Here is a 24,756-nt window from a genome sequence, read left to right as displayed (position 1 = left end):
ATAAGAATATGCTGCTGAGGTCACCAGAAAATGATGACAGCGAGGATGCTGACTTTTATGGAATAGTTAAAGGGACAACGAGGAGTTTCTCCATCGGCAGATTGAAAGATTCCGCGACAATAAAAAAAGTCTCATATAAAGCAGAAGTAAGCGATCCGGTGGTTTTGGCTAACTTCTTGTCAGCCGATGGAGTTAGCAGTCCCCGCCCTCGTCCCTACGTCACCACATTCACGCGCATCCCTTGGCTGCACACACAGAGAGGACCACCCCTTTATGCCGTTCTCTCTCCTCATTGGATAAAGGTTGTAGGATACAAGGAAAGTTTTCTCCTCGGCTTACAGCAGAGCAGAGTGACTGACAGACCCGTGTTTCAGACCAAACACTCTGTATAAGTGATTGCCGTCAGAAGATATAATTATTTAAGACTTATATTAACACAAATATTCCGCTTACTTCTGCTTTAATGTGGATGAATCTACGTTACCCACACTTGTTAATGGGCCCATTTTCGATAAATATATCGTTTTGTCTCTATCGTTATTTTGTTATTATTAGTGGTGGTCGAAATGCTGGTCGAGCCGACCAGCATTTCTTTACTTTCGGTTTTGTGGCGAGTCATGAGAATAACGCCGCCGAATCGCCATTTATGGTCGGAACTATGACAGTATCTGATCGTCTTCGAACCTCTGACTTTAATTCTTGATGAATGAAAACATGAGTCTGTCTTGCGCCGGTCAAAGAATTTCACGGTGCGCACGGAGGCTCATAAATGTAGTGTGAAAACGCTTCGCTTTTCCAAAACTCCTCGTTGTCCCTTTAAATGTACCATATACTACATTAACTTCATTATGGACACTGAATTACTAGCAAGGACTGTACTCTGCTTTCTTGACACCACCAAAACCACACACACCCACCCATCTCAAAAGGGATGGGGGATGGATCACTGCTTCTGCTTCACGTCTTGGGTTGTGGATTACCTGACAGGAGGACCAGTGCATCACGCTGGGTAACTGTACAGCAGGCTCCACAGGGGGGACACTATAAATACTTAGAAGGGCACCTGGACAGTCCTTGAACACAGATGCCATCTACTGGAAGGGACAGAGCTGAACTGTTTTTCCTCAAGAGCCTAAAGTCCTTTGACATTTGCAGTGAGACGCAGCACATGTTTTTGTCCAGTGTGCTGTTCTTTGCTGCAGTCTGCTGGAGCAGCAGCATATCTGCTCTGGAGACTGAACTGTTTTTTTTGTTTGTTTGTTTTTAAAGCTGGTCTGTGACTGGCAGGAGTCTGTACTATAATCAGTTATCCATTGCATTGTAGTCTAGGAGTTGTTTTCTAGTAAAATGGCCAAAAACTTGATGGAAAGTTAGTTAGTCTTACAATGTAATATCTTTGTCAGCATTTGTTGTATCTACATTCAAACAGGTTTATGATTTTTTTTTTCTAACTTTCTTTTTCTGTCATCTACAACTGACCTGAGTTTTACAACACAGCACCTTTAGATTTGTGACTGTACCTATTTAAGTGGCGCAGCTGTGCCGGCTTAGATCAGCAGATGAACTTTAACCCACCTGAGGAGATTTTCACTGTCCTTTTATTGATGTCAGCACTTAACGACATCACAAAATACCACAGGGTTCATACAATGGAGAAACAAGTGTCTTTGCCAGTTTCATACCAGCGCAGTTTTCATTTCCCCATCTACCACCCATGCTGCTTAAATAGCAAGTACACACGCAAGTCAATGGGTCAATGGGTCAATGGTGCAGTATTTCACTGTTATTTTAAGGACCCATTATCAAGAGGGTAATGTGCTCCTACATAGGCAGAGACATAATGCTCATATACTCTGTCTCTTAGTCACAGTCAAAATGTTCTAAAAAATAAGTTAAAGTGGTCTAGAACTGGGCCCGATGCGTGATGTGGCTTAAAGGGATAGTTCAACATTTTGGCAAATTGGCCCAAATAATCCCTATAGTCTTAGGAGTAGGTTCGTTACCTTTAATTGTCGGTGCAAGCTGTTTTTATAACGGCCGAGCTGAGCTGCGAGCTGCTCAGAGCTAATGGCTAATGGGATTTCTTGGTTGGAGTTGTTTTCAAGGTAAATTCATGCAAAACCGCTGATGCATGTTCCCGTCGGGGGCAGCTTTTCAGCAAGCAGTCTCTGCATTTGCCTCGAAAACAACTCTGTCTCGTAACATTCCGTTATTATCGCATAGCGTGGTGAATGTGCAGGTCACAACTTGTCCACAAGAGCATTTTGGAGTTATTGCATTGTGTAGCTATTTGATGAGTTTGATGAAGGAAACCAAGAAATCCCATTAGCCTCCATAGCTTAGCTTGGCTCAGCCTTTCTAAAAATAGCTTGCACCAACAATTAATAATTAAAACAAACCTACTCTTAAAACTGTTGAACTATCCCTTTAACTGGTTATGGCTGCTGAGGATTATGATAACTGTTTACCTGTTGCGCATGTGAGCTGTCCTTATCATCACTGCACGAGGCAGCACAGATCTAATGTGCATTTTATCAGAGTTATAGTTTATTAAAGATAATGTATCCAATTATAGGAAGTTCTTCTAATGTGTCCATGCCTGAAATGGCTCCCAGAGTACTATGCAGTTTCGCATGCTTACATGCTTCCCGTAAAAACACGAAGCTAGGGAGGGACATGTTGCAGATATTGATTGCTCTCTTCGGTAGCCAATCACATTGACTGTACAATGAGCACCTTCTGCGGGACTGTCTGCTGCTGTGGAGGACTTCTCCCCCTCACCCTTTACATCCAAAAGATGAAAAAGGTTTTGGACTGAGACCCATGCAGGCTGATTCATCCTAGAGTCGGAGGTAGCAGTTATGCTAGCAGGGGGAAGATGTAGGTTCATCTCTGCAATGGAGTTGATGCTCCACAGAGTTAGCACAAACACACAGTGTCGGCAGAACTAGCTCATTACAGCTCAGAGGTTGTGACAGTGACTGGCAGGATCTATACAGGACTAAAAATTCAAAAAACAATTTTAAGTAAATGGAAAATTAGGATCCAATGAGTTTAGTGTAGAGCACTAAACACAAGAGGTGTGCATCACTCCAATCCAAGATTATCTGATACATTCACAGAGTACAATATGGTTCAAGGACAATACATTTTAATATGGAACAGTTTGGTAAATGTACAATTCTATTCAGTACAATGTAATCTGATACCAATCCTTGTTTAAACGTCCAGTGTGTAAAATGAGGGGAAAACAGTGACATCTAGCATTCCGATTCTATTATTTATCTAAAATTAGAAAAATGCCCGTGCACAGCGAACAGTCGAGGTGCTGGTAGTGTGGCATAAGACAGAGTCCTGCACGGGTCCAATCTTGGAAACCCGTGCCCGCCCCACCCGTAGGTTTTTATGCCCGTGTCCCGACCCGTCACCTGTGATTATTTTTTAATTCAACCCGGATCCGACCCGCCCGTCAAAATTAAGACCCGTTGCCCGACCCGTTGCCCGTGAGATCACCGTCATCACCGGCGATAACAGGGGTAGTATAGCCCCCAAGAAAAAAAGCCGTACTCTTTCGCGTCTATTTCCGGAACGGAGAATGATAGCGATGTAATTCTTTTTTTAATGAAAGCAGGACACTTCAGCCTTACATTGATCCCATCGGTGTGTCTGTAGCTTACCCAGAAGCCGAGCAGTCAAGCCATGACACGCTAAAATCCAATGGGAAAGCTATGAGCGTGCACATGAGCGGCCAAAGATTGTTTATTTACATCAAGATGGTTGCTACTATCAGGATCGATCATTTATTTGTGGCAACCCGCCACTAATGAATTACGTCTGCCACAAATCAATTTTCCCGCTTTTGGTTCGACCAATGCAATATTGTTCTGTTCGTTCATCTCCGCATAGCGCTATTTCTCCATTATTGTCGTTCACACACAGACAAGCGCGCATGCATGACAGTAGTGCGTGGTAAAAGAGCGCAGTCCGATCGGATAAGGCTATGAAAACCAAACTGATTTTATTTTATAACGATTATACCCTTATACAAATTAATTGGTAGTATATTCAGATTTTGCCAATAAACCTTGACAAATATTACACACTGGACCTTTAACGTAGACGTATTTTACATTATAAATGAATGTGAATCAAGCATAACTAATTTCTCTGCACCAATTTTGTCTTTCAGTAATAGCACAATGCATGATAGTATGTATGACTTTGTTAATGATCACTACTACTTTTCATGATGCATTGTGGTATATGTGTCAACTACATAGGGTATGATATGTCTCACTTTACGTTTGGACTGCCCTACAACATAGCAACCCATGGACTGGACTATTCAGGCAGTGGTGATGAGTGACACCATCACTTTGTTGCTCTGTTGAGTTTCATTCACAGCTGCACTAAATGTCCTTCAGCATCATCAGGTCTCTCGTGTCTCATTAGATGGTTGTGCTCCCCCGCTCCCCTGTGCTATGCCTCTGATCTGTCACCCCATCCCTCTGCACAGAGCCAACACACAGAGACACACTCACATTCAGCACATAGCAGGGCCACATAGCGCAGATAGCAGCAGCACCGAGCCTGAGCTGTGGTGTGCCGACAGCGTGCATTACAGACGCACAAAAGCTGATTTCCAAAAGAGTTTGTCTTTGTCCTCTGCATCTCAACATTCACAGCTGTCAGACTGTGTCAGTGACGGGGATGCCTGTAATAAGGAGGCTGGCTGTCGGCCATGTGAGTCCAACCGTTGGAGAAGAGGCTCAGATTTAAAGTTAAATATCACTTTATGTTGAAACACAATCAGAGCCGACACCTGTCTGAGCTATAGAACACGGTGATTCAGCCGCAAACTAAGATGTCTGGTCGAGTCAAAACTTCACTCAGGAGAAGTGACTCGTGCCAACTTCTATCTTATCAGATCAACTCTGCAGCTCTGTCTCTTAATACACAAATAGATGTGAAACACACTCACACATGCACACTGTCAGACTGAGCCTACCTGTGCAGGAGGCTCGGTGTCCACCCTCCAGCTCCCTCAGAGTTCCATTCCAGGTGAAATTATTTTTGCCGTAACCAAACATAATGAGTAGTTTCCACTAGTTTCTCTTGTGCAGGTGTGTGTGCGTGTGTGTGTGCGTCTACAGCCTGCCTGTCTGTGTGTTTACCTGTCTGCCTCTTTCAGACAGAGAGACAGTAGTACAGTGCTGAACCCTGAAACCCTGTCTGAGTGTGTGACTGCAGAGAGAGGAAGTGTGTGAGCAGCTCTTATAAGCACCTGGCTGAGCTGTAAAATGCCCCCGCGCCTTTTGCCTGCCTATTGGTTAGAAGTCTAAATGTCAATGTTGGGTGCATGTGTGTGTGGTTGTGTGTGTGTGGGTGCGCCTGCGTGTGTGCAGAGGAGTAGGTGGGCTGAATGTATAGCTCCTGTGTATATGTACTGTATATATGTGTCTGTAAATCAGTGCTGTCAACAGTATGGTCAGAGAGAAGGAGAGGGAGAGAGAGGGAGAGAGAGAGAGAGAGAGAGAGAGAGAGTGGTAGAGAGAGGTCACAGGAGAGAGTGGAGGGAATGCGTTTGTGGATTGGATGCATTTGTCTTTAAAGAGATTCCAGCACCCCTCTCACCCCAGCAGTACATGAATAGTGCAGCGTTATAAAGGCCACACGTTAAAATTAAGTAACTTGTACATTTGTATAACAGTTTTATAGAATTATAATTAATTAATGTATTAATTGACTGAAATCCAATCAAGACATTACTTGTTGATACAAGGGGTTTCTGATTTTTACTACAGAGGAACACTACTGCACAAAGACTAGAGTCTGAATACAGGAAATTATTAACTGTATTCTAATCATTACTATTTTTATTTAAAGGGATAGTTAAACATGTTTGGCAAATTGGCCCATTGCCATAATCGCTATAGTCATAGCAGTAGGTTTGTTACCTTTAATTGTCGGTGCAAGCTGTTTTTAGAACGGTGGAGCAGAGCCGCGAGCTGCTCAGAGCTACGCTACGGAGGCTAATGGGATTTCTTGGTTTCCCTCATCAAACTCATCAAATACACAATCCAACAACTCCAAAACGCTGTGGTGGACAAGTTGTGACCTGCACATTCACCACGCTATGAGATAATAACAGAACGTTATGAGACAGAGTTGTTTTCAAAGGAAAATTCATGCAAAACCGCTGATGCGCGTTGCCTTTAGGGGCAGTTTTTCAGCAAGCAGTCTCTGTATTTACCTCTAAAACAACTCTGTCTGGTAACGTTCTGTTATTATCTCATAGCGTGGTGAATGTGCAGTTCACAACTTGTCCACCAGAGCGTTTGGAGTTGTTGGATTGTGTATTTGATGAGGGAAACCAAGCAATTCCATGAGCCTCCATAGCGTAGCTCTGAGCAGCTCGCGGCTCTGCTCCACCGTTCTAAAAATAGCTTGCACCAACAAATAAAGGTAACGAACCTACTGCTGTGATTATAGCGATTATGGCAATGGGCCAATTTGCCAAAATGTTGAACTATCCCTTTAATATGATTATATGAACAATACCATTTGCTATTATTCCCAATTATTGTGGGGCTTTTTTATCCTTTTGTTTTTGCTCTGAGATGTTCTATACAGTAAACCTTTACCTAAGTGTTGAAAAGGCGCTCTCCGCAGCGAGACCCTCAGCAGCTCTCAGATCAGATTAAAAGGCTGTATTATTTCATTACTGCTCCGACTAACAACAGTGTCATCAGGAATGTCCCACTGCATCAGTGGACTGTTTGTGTGCTGCCTCTCTGTCTAAGCAGACAGCTCTGTATTGTAATGTACATGCGCCTTCTGTCTCTCTCTCACACACACTCACACACACACACACACACAAATGAACCAGTGAGTCCTGGGCTGCCATCATCACAGTAACAATGTAGAGAAGTCAGTCATGTGAGAGGACAGTGACATTGACATGTCTGCAGCTCAGGCTCACCACTGTTAATGCCGACAGAACAAATGGTACAACTCAATGAAGATGGCGGAGATTACAGCTGTCTTACGACAGAGACATTCCACAGTATTTGTGATATTTTATAGATCTTTGATGTCTAATAGTTAACTAATGATCAATGCAAATAATCCACACAGTCATTATTCACAGCCACAGTAACCATATAGTCTAAAGGCCCTTACACAGCAGGAAGGGACGTATTTTTTGTGAGAGTAATTCGCACGTTAGGATTTTTTTTCAATCTCTGGTTTTCAACATGAGTCCTTTCACACAGTCCATGAATGTTACGCAGCAAAAATACAACTTTTTTTTTTTTTTTGGAGTGAGGTTGATTTTTCTGAGCTTTCGTCCGGCAACTACAGTAAACGCATCAACCAATCATGTTGTGTGGAAAGGACGTACGTCACAACCCTAGACAACATAATGACAATAATGTCAACAACCTGTGTCTCTCACCACCTTGTCTTATTTGACAAGGGACACAAACATTACAAAGACAACTAAATGAAGACAGTGTGTGACGAAGCATCAGTCAACAGCTCGGCCATCAGGACAGTGATCATAGTGAGCTGCTGTGTTGGAGGTAGTACAGTTGGTAACAAGACAATGTGTTTTATGCAAGCTCGTGGCACCGCACGCCCAACTTCACCTGCGCTCTGTCATTGGCTGGGGAAAACACACCGACTCTATATTTTGTTTTTTAGGAAGAGTTTTCACACTACATTATGAGCCTCCGTGTGCACAGTGAAATTCTTGGACCGGCGCAAGACGGACGAAAGCGAAAACATTTGCCAAGAATGTTTTCATTGATCAAGAATGAAAGTCGGAGGTTCAAAGACGATCAGATACCGTCGTAGTTCCGACCATAAACGGCGATTGGCAGCGTTATTCCCATGAGCCGCTAGACAGCGTCCGCGAAACCGAAAGTAGGAAATGCTGGGCGAGCCGACCACTAATAATAATAACAAAATAACGATAAAGACAAAACGATATATTTATCGAAAATGGAACCATTAACAAGTGGGTAGATTCATCCACATTAACCAAATACAAACTCCTCATTGTCCCTTTAAGTCAAATGACTGGACTACTTAATCTGTTAGATTTATAAAAACCTAATACTTAAAGGGACAACGAGGAGTTTTGGAAAGCAAAGTGTTTTCAAAATACATTTACCATGAGCCTCCGCGTGCACGGTGAAATTCTTGGACCGGCGCAAGACAGACGTCTTGTGTGTTCATCAAGAATGAAAGTTGGAGGTTGGAAGAAGATCAGATACCGTCGTAGTTCCGACCATAAACGGCGATTCGGCGGCACTACTACCATGACCCGCCGGGCAGCGTCCGCGAAACCGAAAGTAGGAAACGCTGGTCAGCTCGCCCAGCATTTCCACCACTAATAATAATAACAAAATAACGATAAAGACAAAACGTTATATTTATCAAAAATGGAGCCATTAACAAGTGGGTAACATAGATTCATCCACATTAATATGAGACTTTTTTATAACCAAATACAAACTCCTCCCTTTAATACTGCAATGGCACAAAAATATCCATTAGAAACTAATGCACTAATGACCTGAACGTCCTGAAGACTGGACATGGTTATAAATATATATGTGTGTGTGTGTGTGTGTGTGTGTGTGTGTGTGTGTGTGTGTGCGTGCGTGCGTGTGTGTGTGTGTTTGTGTGCGTAGTACGTGTGACCTAAACCCTGTTAAGACCTGATATTAACATCTTCTCTGGCTCTGATTAACATTTTATCACAGGCCAATGTTTTAACTGTGACAGTCTTAAAGTCTTTGTTCATCAGAGACATAGATGTGTCCTGCCTGTCCTCTCTCCTGTCTGTCAGCTGACAAGGTTTCAGCAATGTTGTGTTGGATCATTTGGAGACAACACCGTCCAGTTTGTGAAGTTTACTTCCTGCCACGATCTTCCTCTGCACTAATCTGAGTTGACATGCACACAGCTAAATTAGGTGCAGTTGCTACACTGACACAATGTAAAATATAGCTCAATATTCATAATGTTCCATCTGGACCAACCTGAACTTTAAGTCTTTTTCCGATGTGGTGTTAGTACCTCTGTTTCAGTGGTGAGTCTGAATGGTTCCAGCTCGGCTTGTTTCCAGGGACACACACGTTGCCAGCACTCTCTGTGTCATTGCAGCCGCCTGCAGCAAACAAGTTTATTTCCTACCCTCCACAGACATAGAGAACTACAGGGAGATAAGTTTCCTCCTCTATCGCTGCAGCCAAGGAACGATTGCTCCGACAGCTATCAATATCTGAATGATGGGGAGTGATAGCTGATCCATGGACCTGTGCCATCTCCTGATACGGTAACCAAGGCATTCTCCTCTTCAGGGTTGAATCTTTGGCTCGGCCACAGTCTGCTCCTCCCTCACCTCACCCTGTAAAAGGTACTTCATCTGCATCAGAAATCTAATCTCATCTTCTGCCCCTGTCATTCAAAAACACACGTTTCTCCACCACACTGATGACACCCAATGTCTTCCAAACAAGTAGAAGCAGTGACAAACCTGAACAAATGCTTTCTGACCGTGCTCAGGTGTATCTGTCCATCTGTCTGTGCTGCTGTAGGAAGCTGCAGGCAACCGCCTACAGAACAAACAGAGGCAGCTCCTGTCCCCTTTTCTCCCTCAGAGCCTGGACTTCTGAGAACAGGTGTCAAAAAGGTTCTCAAACACCACACCAGCACATTGGAGCTCTCATCCTACCTCTTTTTATCAGGTGTGGGAGAAAAAATCGATTCACATAAGTATCGCAATTTTTTTTGACGATTTTTAAAATCGATTTTTTTTTTTTTAGAATTTTTTTTTTTTTAAAGCAGAAGTAAGTGATCCGGTGGTTTTGGCTAACTTCTTGCCAGCCGATGGAGTTAGCAGTCCCCGTCCTCGTCCCTACGTCACCACATTCACGCGCATCCCTTGGCTGCACACACAGAGAGGACCGCCCCTTTATGCCGTTCTCTCTCCTCATTGGATAAAGGTTGTAGGATACAAGGAAAGTTTTCTCCTCGGCTTACAGCAGAGCAGAGTGACTGACAGACCCGTGTTTCGGACCAAACACTCTATATAAGTGATTGCTGTCGGAAGATATAACTATTTAAGACTTATATTAACACAAATATTCCGCGTACTTCTGCTTTAATATTGTGCAATGCGCATTTGTTGGCCTTTTTTACATACAGAGAGTCCAGGTTTTGAAAAGGGTTTAAGTTCACTTTATAATGGACTATGTTAATATATAGGTTCCTACAGTATTTGTGTGCAGATAAATGTTAAAATGTAGCAGTTTACCTCAGTCTATATCTCATTTTGTCAGAAAGGTTTTTTTTATACTCTTTTATTTTTGCCTCTTTTATGCAGCCCAGGCTTTTGAAAAGAGAGTAAAAATACAGTATATATTGCTGCTGAATAAATCTTAAAAACTGACTGTGATGGGGCGGTGCGTGGCGCAGTGGGTAGAGCGGCCGCCCCATGTAGAGGCTACAGTCCTCGCCGCAGGCGTCCCCGGTTCGAATCCCGCGTCGGGCGGACCTTTCCTGCGTGTCGTTCCCCCTCTCTCTGCCTCCCCATTTCCTGTCTATCTCTACTGTCATCACTATCAAATAAAGGCAAAAAGCCAAAAAAAAATATGCTTTAAAAAACTGACTGTGATGTGTACTTTGAGGGAATATGGTTCCTGGAATAGTCTGTAGACAATCATAATCATTCAACTGTTTCACTGGTGTTAAAAATGCAGACTAAAAATTAAGAAATTCGTCTATATCGTAGAATCGCAATTTAAATCGAATCGGCATCCAAAAAATCGTAGAAGAATCGAATCAGGAGAAAAGCATATCCTCCCAGCCCTACTTTTTATCATCTCACTGTATAAACAGTGTTTTCAGCGTGATTGCAGATGTGTTTTGTGATCCACCTTGTCCAGAAGACTCTAGTTTTCGTAGCCCCCCCCCCCCCGGATCAAATGGGACGAGACTTTGCTGCCATGCCAGTTCTTAAAATACTGTCGATTAGTATTTGCTGGTGTTTGAGTATTTAGTGGCTGGAGCTCCTGAGGTGGAAGAAATCATACTGAGACATTCTTGTCATCTACGAGACTTAACAGAACATCATCTTGGCATGTGAGCCACGCTCTTGTCCAGTCTCATGTTGCCTTCAGTTTAACGTTTGACTCAATCGGTCCGGGTTTGGGTCTCAAGTTCCTGTCTGAATTTGACATTAAAATTTGCATATAATGAAGGGCAGCCATTATTGCAGGGTTACAGAGCGATACACCTCAATGCTCATGCTCCAACATCGGAGAGAGATTAGCCTGAAACAATAATAATAAGAATGGCTTACACTTTACATAGCAATCTACAGAGGAACGCAACACAGTCAGTTAAAAAAAAACGTCCTGCTAGTTCCAATGTGTCCTGCTCCTGCTCACTGGGATAAAGTTACCAGCTGTAAAAATAATTTCTCCCACTGAACCAAGTTTATGTTAACTGGTTGCTGAGCAACAATGCGTCTTTCTCTAGGTACCTTATGTCAGTGAAGGTTTTTAATCACAATGTTTTCACTTCCTCCATATTTAAATTAGTTTTAATATACAGAAGACTCGGTGGACAGTGACGACATGAGTTATGCAGGTGTGATCCTCATGCGTCTTAGGTCTAAGCAGGGCTTCCTTCATCCTGACACATTAACAAGTGCTGTTAATTCTTGATGCAGAAATAATTTATAGTTGTCCCTCATCATTAAACTCCGGTGTCAAACCCTGCCCTCTCTCCCTCTGCCAGGAGGACACGGTTGATACTTCTTGAAATAGCCTTCCTTGTAACCTAGCCTGAGTGAAAATACCCCTGCTTCATCACTTGCACTGGATCCTTTTCAAGTGGATCGAATAAAATAGTGTGTACACCGACTCTGAAGACAGAGAGGAATGATAGAGCCGGGGTGAACCAAGGAGCAGCACTGAGAAGAGCAAACAGGACTTAACTCAAACACCTTCATTTAAAGGGCTACTCAACTCATTTTAAACTTCGCAGACAACTAATAAGTGTAGGCAGGTCGAAGTACCTGCTCAGATGAAACCATCAGTGGTCATAAATAAGCGTTAGGCCATTTTGGTGTTGACTGCAACTTCTAAATGGCCTAGAAATGCTTGCACCTGGCAAACCTAAGAATATAACTCAATAACTCAACTCAATATAATTCTACTATAGAACTATAATTCATGTTAAACTTAATTGTGTTTTTAAATTTAGCCTCCCCAAACCTGGTGTAATAATGCAGTGTTTCCCGTACCTTTCTGTTAGCGGGGCAGCCCACCAGCGTGAGCCCCTCCCCCCTTGAAAAACGGGAAAACTAGGAGCCAATCGCGGTCCGAGCTGACCTGTTGGTCTGACTAGTCCAAAACAGTCGGAGCACTCCACCCGAAGCACAAGCTGCAGCCGAGTCGACCAAACTGCGCTATTCTCCCTCTGCCATCCAGACTAATCACTTATTTTTCTTTTGTAGCACTTTGAGATTTCTTGTTAAATGTAAAGTGCGTTACAAATAAAATGTATTATTATCAATTTATTACATGAATGGGATGCAGGCTTCAGGGCGCAGAATCACGGATGTACATGTCTTTCAGAATAAAATTGAAGCTGAGTCACCCCCCCTCCCTTATACCCCGTTGCCGTAGTCACACAGAAATCATCATCAGGCATTGCTGCTTCCCCCTCAGCCTCAGAGCCTGCAGTCCAGTCTAAACTGCTCTCTGCCCTCGGCTGACACTCACAAACACTATGTCTTGTGTTGGTAGCACATACTCACTCCAGGAAAAGATGATTGTAATTCTCTACTCTCCTCACTTGCCCAGCAGTCACTATGACATCTCCTGGCTGAAAATGCCTGCTACACACAAGACTATTTTTCCTGGACTCAGGTTGTCTCTATGGATCTTGATTAGCTTCTGAGCCTGTCCTGCAGAATCAACATGTACAGTAACGAGTGAAAAATCTCTCTGAGTTATAGTGCAGCTTAGTGCTACAAAGGGGAACACAACAATGTAATGCCAACTTTCTCACTCGTTGGATCACTTTTCTTTTACTCTCAATCTACTCATCCGTAACTTTGAGATAGCTCCTTTAGTTGATGTTGTCATTAGCAGTGTAGAAATGCTCAAACCAGAAGTACTAATGCACATTCACATATTCAGGAAGTTGAGAGACGCTACATGTGCACAGAGTGGATAACAAATTCTGGAGTGGAGATACTCATCATTAAAGTACGGTTGAACAAGTTGTTGCTCTGTAAATGAGCCTCTATTAAGGTCAGTACAGTCAGTGGAACTCCACCCAACCAGGGCGCTAAGAAAAACAAATGCATCTTCAAAGTAATGCCGACTGAGCCCTGACATGCTGTGTGTGAAAAATAGTCGAAGATTAAGCTAGCTTTTCAACTCAGCAAGTGTCTTGAAACGAAGCTGAGTTACGAGAAATCTTTGGCTGATGCTGCCTCTCATATAGACTTTCTCTGACCACGCACAACACATGTTGAATGTCAAAGCATTGCTGAGTATTAGTAACATTGTGCCCAATGTTTGTGTGTGTGTGTATAGTACACAGTATAGTAAGTTTTGTGAGTTTAGTGAATAACTTTGGTATAGGGCTCTGTGACTCACTTTCATTTTATATTTTATAATTTAACTTTCTTGTGTAGTTTAAACTATTCTTTATTTTATGACTGCACAACATGTAAAAAACAGTTTGAGATAAGCATCATATAGTGGAAACTGTAACCCCTGAGTCTTTGAAAACTGACATTGTACCTACCTATAGTTACTCTGGTCAGATGCTTCATGGAGGACATACAGCATCTATTTTGTTTTTGTATTTTTTTGGTATTTTATTTTAAACATACATGGAGGTTTAAGCACAAACTGACACAAGCACATATTGCATCTCGTCTCAAAACAACGATGTCCCAAAAAAGGGACAAAGACAGTAACATAAATGTACTTTCCCATTTGCTTTTCAAAACTCAAAAGAAGATTTTGCATATTTTTTACCAGATTTTTAGTATTACCGTGACAGTTGGAGGATTGCAACAGTATGAAAAAATATCAGTTTTACAGAATTATTTTCAGCCATTGTGTTGACAAATAAAAACATGCCGATATCATGCCTTTTTCGTTAGGGATTTACTAATTATTTTCAATTTCTCAACTGCCCCAAGTACTAATAGTTAAGCCTAAGTTTGTCTTTCAAAACTTATTTGTAACTAAGTTGTAAGTGTTCAGGTTTTCTACTTTCTACTTTTCTACTGCTAAAATATCTCTTACCTGAATGTAGGCCATCCAAAAATCCCAGGATCTTTACAGTGAAGAGGAAGCTGACTCATGTGATGAGGATGAACTGCCATCTTCTCCTCCCAATGAATTTGGCAGCCATTCAACAGTGTCCCTGTTGTATCGAGTGCCCCTAAACAGGATACAACATGTCAGTATCTCTTGCTGCAACAGGCAATAAATAAATGTCATCTGTACAACATGGGAGCTAATGCTAATGCTAGCTCCTATAGAAAGCACGAAACTGGACAAGCTGAGGTTTGTTTATCTGTCTATTTTTGCAAATTTGCAACCATTTAATATTGTTTGTGTTAATTTTTCAAAATTATTTCATATTGGCCAATATTACATTCAGGATAATGGCATTAATAATAGATCAGCAATTAAAATGAACTACTGCCTTGTGTTTACTTACATGATTATCCCATTGGGGGGAACAGGGTAAGATGAACACTTTGTGTGTACTTAATGATCAACACCATTTATTCAAAACAAAGTGTGAATTATCTTGTCAGTGCATTGCAATCATCCTCAAAACTCAATTTGTGCCATTTTCTGTCCCATCTGCTTCTTTTGGATCAGAGCTACCTCACAAAACCAGAAGAAAGGGTCTGTCAAAAGATGTAGCATGAAGAGCAAATACAACTGTAGCTCAGCACTTACACAGGTATACTGGTTATCTTAAAAAGAAATATGTCATGGTTTTTCAGGTGGGTGTTTACTTGTGTTTGATGTAGCTGTATTTGTTGACTGTACTTGCATTCAACAGTGTTCATTTTATTCACAACAGCTTGTTTTTCATCACACATAAATTGGTCCACCAACTCTGTGACAAGCATCTCGAGGTGTTCCTAGCTCTCCTAGCTTTGTAAGAGGGTAACACATTACTCAAGTGTCACCCAGGCCTCTGGTAGAGATGGTGCTGGAGGATCATGTGCAACTGCCTTCCAGGAAGATATACGTTTGACAGTAAGCAGATGCATTCAGGAGGACCCAGAGTCCCAATCCTACTGTTGCTACTCTGCATCATAATAACAAACTTAACTACCGGTACTTTCCCTTGTTGTTTTGAGAGAACATACCAATTCTCAGTTTGTACTATATTTTAGCTTCTGAAAAACTGAAAGAAGAAGCCTACACAACTACTGATGCGCACATGCAGGCGAAGCTTCCCGTGGCCAGTCGGACATACAGGGCCCTGTCTGTTTTGGACCAACTTCTAAGCGGCCATTCTCAGGCAACCATCCAAGTGAAGAGTGGAATCTTGGGCCACCTCCGACCAACTGGCACTGACATCCATCCAATCCTGAGATACAACACTGCAATCACCTACCTTTCTCTGGTGAACTACTGTGAATGCAATATGTTATGAATCTCTTAAAAAGAATTTCTATTAAATTGCCAATGTGGTGGTCATTTTGTTTTTATCTTTTTTTTTTTTTTTTAAAGAACTGCAGTGCAGATCAAGTCTTTTATGGTACAGGTCTTATTTAACATACAGTGTTCAGTGTACAGTTTGTGTTGGAGGTTTTGTTGCTGAACTGTAGCACTTTTTTGTTTTGCATTTTCTTAAATGCAAAACTTATTGGCTTATGATTTATTGGCCTCACCTAAGACCATTAGAGCACAGGTTGGGCCTCAATGGGTATCACATTTATTGCCAAGTTGGGCTCTATTTAAGGTCCATTCTAATCCCTCTTGGTACTGATATAGCCAACATATGAGGTTTTATAGGTTGCATGTAACTCAACCAGTTGGGTCCCACCTAAATCCCAGGCAGGCTCACTTGAAGCCCTTATGGACAAAAAAAGGGTCTACATGGACAGACTAGCTGGGCAGCAAGCAATTAACGATCTTAGTGCAGGGAAATCTCTGGAGGGGAGATGGATTTCCAAAGGATTTCTACAGGACATTCTCAGAATTGCTGGCTCCAGGATTGCTCAGTTTTTCAGGATGCGTGTCAGAGGGTAAGCCTTCTGGAGAGTATGGATAACACTGAGTCATAAGACGGGTAAAGACCCACTATTGTGTGGCAGTCTGTCCTTACAAACAGGAATATCTCCCCCATGGACCCAGACAGGGCTGGCCCCTCTCCCCTCTTATGTTTATTCTAGCATTGGAACCTCCAGCATCCGCCATTTGTGGTCACATTTAGGAGGCATGGCTTCTTCTTTTTCATAGATGATGATATACTCTTGTTAAACAACCCAGAAAATACAGTCCCACAGATATTATCTCTGAGTCTTTTTCTGAAATAGCATTAAAGATTAAAGCAGAAGTAAGCGGAATATTTGTGTTAATATAAGTCTTAAATAGTTCTATCTTCCGACAGCAATCACTTACATAGAGTGTTTGGTCTGAAACACGGGTCTGTCAGTCACCCTGCTCTGCTGTAAGCCGAGGAGAAAACTTTCCTTGTATCCTACAACCTTTATCCAATGAGGAGAGAGAACGGCATAAAGGGGCGGTCCTCTCTGTGTGTGCAGCCAAGGGATGCGCGTGAATGTGGTGACGTAGGGACGAGGGCTGGGACTGTTAACTCCATCGGCTGACAAGAAGTTAGCCAAAACCACCGGATCGCTTACTTCTGCTTTAAGTGGTCAAGACCTAAAGCTATTTAAAGGGGAACTATGCAAGTCTGCTCGCTTTTCCGCTGTTTTGGTTACGCTCCTCTCGCCCATGTGCATTTGTTGACAACGAAGCCGGCAAAAAATCAATAAATGGAGCGCTGGATAACGTTACATAATGATGTTACGGCGTGTATGTTTGTGTAGTCTTAACCGTCAAAGACAAAAGATCATGGGTTACGGAGTGCGTTTGTGTTGCAGTGTGCAGAGATGAGAGCAGGGACACCGGGGCGGTGGCCAGGTAAGGTTGGTTTTCAGCCGTGAGACACCAGGTGGAAGACAGAGAGCCTCCATTCTCACTCATAACATATCACAAGTCATGTAGTTAACGATCACAATTACTCCAGAGCTTTTTAATGAAGGTAAAAATGTAGTATAGCCACGGGAAAAATCCTGTTTAGTTCCTCTTTAAATGGCTTTCATTTAGATTTCTTGGGTATCATGATCACTCCAAGAATGTGGATCTGTTCCTGAAAGTAATCTGCCGTTGTTAGAAGAATAATTGGATGATAATAATAATAATAATAATAATAATAATAATAATAATAATAAAAATAATAAATAATGGATTTTCTTCCCCCTTTTCTTACCAGATTTTCACTTCAGTTATCCAAATGTCAAATGCCATCATCCCCACTTGGGTTGCAATGGAGAAAGAAGTGGTGGACCCCTTCTCGATATAAGCTTTCTTTATTCCAACAGCAGGGGAACCGAAGAGTAATGCTGTTCTAGAGGTTGTTGGAGAAAGCTGGAGAAAGGCTCATCTGACATAAACATGAATTGAGGGGTGCAGCTTATGTTCTTATTTGTAATATATCCCACTGTTTAAGACACTGTACTGTCTACCTGTGAGGGATCACTCTTTACATGCAGTCTAACACAGAATAGTTTGTTGTTTCTAACGAACGAAATACAGTCCTGAGAATCTCAAACTTTATCGCATACTGGATTGATCAGAGCTGGCTTCCCTTCAGCCTGACAGTGAGTCCCTTCCACACTGGCTGGAGAGCAGCTCTCCTGATGTGTGTCACCATCCATCAACACCATGTGTAACATGAGCTCTTATTGAGAGTCGCTGCACTTGTCATGCTGTACATGGCTGAAATAGCATTTTCCACATGGGCTGAAACCCAAGCCTCTCTGCAGGCACACTCTTCATCTCCAGTACACACACCAGCAATTCACTGGTTGTACTCTGGTAAACAGCACGGCTGTTTGTCACAGCACATGCACAGGCAGATAATTACCAGAGCTTTCACATTCACGAGTCATTTATCATGTCACATTCACCGGTTTTCCCATAATCAGATCTTTCCTGTCCCATATGACCTGTGGCAGCAAACTACCTGTTGGCAGCCGTTAGCAACCAACACTGTGATCACATCTCTTTATGAAACTATGATGGTTATACACTGAAACAACAGGCCAGACTGCTCGCTGTTACTGTGTACAGAGCATCAGAGGGAGGCTGAGCCATAAGACAAAACTGTCTGTTGTTGCCATGTTCTTCTTAACCACTGAACTACTATATTTCTAAGCCCAAGCACACCAATACCCTTGCATGCTAGAGTGGCAGGTGAGCTTAGTACATCAGAAAAAAGCTTAAAGTCGATTAAGTTGATTAAGTGCTGGAATTAATCTATATGAACAGTACGTAAGGGGGCGCTGGGATGTTAAATGGTGTCTTAGTGTCTAAAAAACACATTTTGCCGTCTGGACCAATCCACACTGGCACATCACTCTGCTTCTATCCTACTGCATCTCTAAACCAACACACAATCTATATACACCATATACTGCAGGTAACACACCGACTACGCATGGCTAATTCATACAACCCCATGTTATCACTTCAATATTTGATCTTTCTATGGGTTTTGTTCAAACTCTCACTGCAGCATCTGAACCGATGTAGGCTAAGACTTTTTATACGAACATGTGGACAAAAGACAACACTTTACAGTAATACAGTTTTTCTCAATTGCTAAAACACTAAACCTTATTGTCTGAACCAAATGCTCAGTTGCCTGAACCCACTGATTGAATCAGTCACTCTTTTGGCAAAACCATCAGAACTTTTCACCTGTTTAGTGTTGTGATATTTACCCCAAAATCATATACATATACACAACTTGTCAACACATTTTCATTGTGATGCACCTATGTTGCATAATGCTGAGCACAGGTGGCAAAAGTCAAACACAATTAAAGCATGGGTGTCACTGGTTGAACACAACAACTCAAAATTGATCACACTTGTGTCCAATGATGTGAGGGAACAAATATAAACCAGTTCAGGATTAAGTCCTATGGCCTGACCCAGTACGGAGAAATGATGCTGTGGCTGAGTTATGCACTTCTCATATTTTTACATAGGCTTACTGCATGCAAGTGCTAAATGCACAAGATTTCTGTTTGTTTTTGTATTGTACAAGTGCTACGTAAATGCACAGGATTTCTGTTTTCTGTACTTTTTTTTTTTTTTGCTATGTACAAGTTCTAAATGCACGTGTTTTGCAACATGCATTTAGCCTACAGTGAACAATAAACTACATTTCTACAGCTTCATGTGCTGAGCATTGTGTTTTCTATTTTTCTATGTAGTGTTTAGTGACTGCTCAGTAGTGTTTTTAATTTTGATTGACTCAGGGCACGATTTGACAACATAGTTCAGTTTTGGGCACAGATTAAACTGTTTTGAGGTGAACGTTTGGTTTTGCAAGAGGAGTCTGAGGTTTTGTGAATGTAGCTTGAAAATTGGGATTTGTGTTGACAGTTTAGAGAAAAGGAGAGCAGCTTTTGAGAAATGTGTCTCAGCAATCAAGAAAAACTAGGGGGGCACTTATACAACAGGAAAACACACACCCCTGTTCACCCTCTATGGCTGACTTCAAAAACAACTCTGAGTCTCCCATCCAGAAATAACCGGATGACACAGCTATTGTGGTGTGGATCAGGAACGGGCAGGAAGAGGGGTACGGGTATCTGACCTTGTGTGCCTTCAATGAATAGAGCAACAAGAACTGTGTCCTTCTGGACACTTCCAAGACCAAGGAGATGATCAGCAACTCTCAGAGGTCGAGGCCCACCCTTCGGCCAGTCAGCACTGAAGTGGTGCATGCTTATAGATTCCTAGGTGTGCACCTGGACGGTAAACTGGACTGATGCCTGAACAAAGATGCCATCTACTGGAAGGGACAGGCTCTTTTTCACCTACAATGACATACAGCTCGTGTTTTATCAGTCACTGGTGGCCACTGCACTATGACCTGAACGTCCTGAAGACTGGACATGGTTATAAATATATATGTGTGTGTGCGTGTGTGTGTGTGTGTGTAGTGACATTAAACCATGTAGACAGGTTGTATTGTTTTACATTCAATAGAGTGAAGAAGCTCAAAAAGCACAAAACACAAAGGTTATAATGTTTGAGTTGCAAAGCTGTATACTACTGTTCTTGATAGATGGTGCCATGTCTTACAACATTTTGGCAAATTGGCCCTTTGTCATAATCCCTATAGTTTTAGAAGCAAGTTTGTTACCTTTAATTGTCGGTGCAAGTTATTTTTAGAACGGCGGAGCAGAGCCACGAGCTGCTCAGAGCTACGCTACGGAGGCTAATGGGATTTGATGAGTTTGATTTGTTTCCCTCATCAAACTCATCAAATACACAATCCAACAACTCCAAAACGCTCTGTGACCTGTGACCTGCACATTCACCACGCTATAAGGTAATAATGGAACGTTACGAGACAGAGTTGTTTTCAAGGTAAATTTTTGCAAAACCGCTGATACACGTTCCCATCGGAGGCAGTTTTTTGGCAGGCAGTCTCTGCATTTGCCTCGAAAACAACTCTGTCTCGTAATGTTCCGTTCGCGCTTATTTGTGGTGTTTGTGTGTCTGGTCTATGTTCCATAGGGGTCCATGAGGAACAACACCTGTATGTGTGTGTCAAGCATGTGGAGATCCCCCCGCCCAAGATGGAGAAAGATGAAGTACACGTGTTACTTTTTCAATTTGATAAAAGGAAAAAGTACGGGTAACTGTAATTCAGTGAATAACAGCACTGACACAAAAAAAATGTTACAACAGCCTTTCTCCCCTACATGAGTATGCACTTTAGTTACTTTCCAGCGTGAAACCTGTCCATTGTAGATGTCCAATGCAGCTGGGAGCTATCTTGTCAGAAATCACTGGCATTTTTCCAGCAAAAATGGATGAAGATTGGTCTCATTTTCTGTTACTGATACCGATACCATCTTGTCACTTTGTCAGACCGGTTGGTTGAGTGACAGATTCATTCTGCAGATGGCATGTCCTGTGCTGACATGTGTTGACACTTGAACTGAAGTTTGTTTTAGCTTTGGGAAATAAGAGAGTTATGACCAAACTAACAGTGATCATATTACTGGCTGACAATAGACAATGAACTAAAGTAAATGTCAGTTCCCCCTGTTAAGTTTCCACCTCAGTTATTACAGAACTGCATATAATACTGTGTTTATGATGTATGTTTATTTTACACTAAATTTATGTTAGCTTTAATTCGTACATGACACTTTGCTGTGTGTAGAAAACAGAAAATGATGTGATCTGACTTATGCTGGGTTGTTCATTGAGGGAAAACGTTTTTCATTTCTCAATATGGGCGAATGTTGCCACCTAGTGGAGAAAATTGGATTTTGCCTGGAGCTATCCAACAGCCAGGGCCCATACTACACTGATATCTTTGTGTAGCCTAGAGGAGCATCATGTAGTTTTGCATTGATTAAGTCAACCTGAAGAAATACGTCAGGTAAATGAGTGAAATGCATTAATCTCCACAGTCTTAAACTAAACTAAAACATGTGAAATAGCCTACACAATATGGAAATATCCTGCAGGAAATTTCTACTCCTGTCTGTCAGAGAAATCTAGCCTAAAGCATTTACTGGTAACCTAAGCAATCCATGTGAAATATAAGTCTCTCCAAGGATAATATGTAGTTGTTGTTTTTTTATGTTTTACACAAGTTCTCATTAATCCTCCATAACTCTAAAGTATGCATGCGCATTTAATTCATGTTTCACAGTTACCTATAATGTTGACCACAGCAGCTATCAGCACTGCAGAGACAACAGCCAAGTGTATTCTGCTCTATGGAGATAAACCCTCCACTAGCATAATGGTGCTATTTCCTGTTATTTAGAGCACTGTAAGAGATGGCGGTGATGATAGGAAGAATGAAATTGCTCTCTGTTCAGTGAAGCAACCTCTGTAATCACTTCTTTAAGAAGGGTCCTGGGCTGTTTAATTACGTCTATTTTTGTTGATCACGGTTACAAGTAGGCCTAATTCCCAAATTATGTTGTTAGGCATCAATTGTGATGCAAGCAGATAATCACGGATGCTTCAGGACAGTCAGACTCTCATATGGTTTTAGTTTGTTCTGGCTTCAGACAAATGTTCACTTACCTCCTTGGAAAACCATCGTAGGTTCTGTACAAACATGTTGTAAACACAATACACATCACAAATAGGTACACTTCCATGCATAAATTTGCAAAGTTGCACATGATTTTCATTCATCTTACCCAGGATTCAGACCTCTGTGCTGCCCGTGTACCTGCTGATGCTGAACGACAGTTTTATTTTCCTCTGCAACAACAAGTGAACAAAAATTCCCCGTTAAACTGTGATTTGGCTTATTTTAACCCCTGTCTGTGGACATAGAGAGAAATGTAGCTTACGTTTGTTTTTACATGTATTACAAATCCCATTATTAACCTTTTTCTGCTTCCTGATTTTTTTTTTCTGTTGCAAAGTAACTTAGGCAGGGGCTACAGGTAACTTAGCTAACTTAAAGCTAGTTTTAGCACAAACATTAGCACTTTGCGCTTTCACAACACAAGTGTTTTTTGCAACTTACTAATTATTTTAGTGGTTTTGTTTAAAACTTCAGCTCCAAAAAGCAACGACGAGTTTAGTCCTTCACCGGGTGGTTCAGTGGACGCTGCAGCGCTGCTTCTTACGGTCAGTTAAAACGAATGCTAACGTACTGACTGAAGGTTGCTAGCGGTTGCTAGGTAGCGAACTAGGTAATTGCTAAGATTGATTTCACGTGCACTTTCGTCAAGTGTCGAGGGGTTTTGTTTAAAAAGCTAATTTGTGTCATCACATAACGCAGTGACGATGTCTTTTGCACAGTTATGTATACTGTATTGTACTCACATAGTGCACTGTCCCTTCGATAGCTCAGTTGGTAGAGCGGAGGACTGTAGTGGCTGTACAGCTGAAATCCTTAGGTCGCTGGTTCGAATCCGGCTCGAAGGAGACTTGGTTTTTTTTGTTGTTGTTGTTTTTTTTGGTGAAGTGTCGAAAATGCGGACGGTGATCTAGCCGGAAAATAACGGCTACATTTACCCCACAGATATAGAAATGTCTATGATTTACCCTTACCACGTTATCCTCTCTCATTTGTCCTTGTTTCTTATTGTAGAACACCAAAATATTAGTCAAATGAAAACATGTGCAGGCTTGTTATCGCCTTTTTAAATTATATGACACGAAAAGAAATGTGAGTATGGTTTCAAAATAAGAGTAACTAGTAGGCTATTTATAAAAATAAATTTAAAAAGTACTTATGCATACACAACAGCAAACTAAAAAACGTATGTTGTGACCACCCTTCGAGTCTAATCATCTAAAAAGCCTAAAACGTCATAAGAAAATAAAAAATAAAAATACACAATGTAGCTAATGTTTGCTAATATCACTTGACCTAAGCTGCAGGAAGTCACGCTAATAAGCTTTGGCTGTTCACTGCCTTTGTATGATTACTGTCAATATTGCAGTTCCAGCGTAATCACATTATTCCCTTTTAGTGGGGCAGATAAGCAAAATAATTGTGCGTTTTAATGACTAAAGCATGAAACTTTCAGCATTTCATCTACATACCCCAAGGTTTAATTTCAGACGTGGAACCACTTTGGTGGCTGACCTTTAGGGGTCTTAGGGGTCTTTTTCCACATTATTCCCCATTGGAAACCTATGAAAATCTGGGAAGTAAATCATTACCAATAAATTTATTCACCATTGTGTTTAGGAAGGTGTGTAATATCATGTAATAAAATGTTGAAATTCAACTCCAGTGGGAAACCCCCTAAAAAACGACTCAAAGTTGGGGTACCCGTGCAGATTTTGCGAAAATTCCGTGATGTTAAATTTGGCCTTAAATATCTTGTGAGGGGTCAAACTAGGGGTTTTTCATGATTCTGAGTTGATCGCAAACATTAGTTTTTCAGCCAAAACATTCCTTGGTGGAAAAAAACAGCCACACCCACTTTTCCTGCTCATCGGAACCCCCCACCACCAATAGAATGTATTGCAGAGAAGCCATTCCTTAGCATGGCAGAGGTTGTGTTACATAATACTACTAAATACTCAATAATATAACTTATATTCATCGTCTGTATAACGTTGTACAAGAAAAAAGGCTACAAAATATAAGTTATATTTTTGAGTATTTAGTAGTATTATGTAACACAACCTCTGCAATGCTAAGGAATGGCTTCTCTGCAATACATTCTATTGGTGGACCCCTAAAGACCCCTAAAGGTCAGCCACCAAAGTGGTTCCACGTCTGAAATTAAACCTTGGGGTATGTAGATGAAATGCTGAAAGTTTCATGCTTTAGTCATTAAAACGCACAATTCCTTCCATATATGAGCTTATCTGCCCCACTAAAACGCACAATTCCTTCCATATATGAGCTTATCTGCCCCACTATTTGTAA

The 24,756-nt window shown here is 41.6% G+C and overlaps 1 protein-coding gene and 1 non-coding gene across 3 annotated transcripts in view; one reads left to right on the top strand and one right to left on the bottom strand.

Annotated features, from left to right (window-relative positions):
- Nucleotides 1–14,488, bottom strand: part of agbl1 (AGBL carboxypeptidase 1) — a 68,627-nt gene extending 54,139 nt beyond the window's left edge. The window contains exon 1 of one of the 2 annotated variants that reach the window (XM_085778201.1): nucleotides 14,349–14,488. Coding sequence is in view for 1 of the 2 variants with exons in the window: in XM_085778200.1 (XP_085634326.1) it covers nucleotides 5,009–5,090 (82 nt within the window). In the remaining variant the exon portion in view is untranslated. Of the gene's footprint in view, nucleotides 1–5,008; nucleotides 5,236–14,348 lie in introns of those variants that run through there. The other variant, XM_085778200.1, reaches the window with a different exon arrangement.
- An 8,717-nt stretch (nucleotides 14,489–23,205) lies between these two features.
- On the top strand, nucleotides 23,206–23,294 carry trnay-gua (transfer RNA tyrosine (anticodon GUA)). Its single transcript is given in 2 exon segments — nucleotides 23,206–23,242; nucleotides 23,259–23,294. It is a non-coding gene; the product is annotated as a tRNA-Tyr (tRNA).
- Nucleotides 23,295–24,756: the final 1,462 nt, after the last annotated feature.

The sequence above is a fragment of the Trachurus japonicus genome, chromosome 6 (assembly GCF_045865225.1).
Source record: "Trachurus japonicus isolate A0001 chromosome 6, Traja_1.0".
Classification (NCBI taxonomy): Eukaryota; Metazoa; Chordata; class Actinopteri; order Carangiformes; family Carangidae; genus Trachurus; species Trachurus japonicus.
This window is presented reverse-complemented; position numbering and strand designations above follow the sequence as displayed.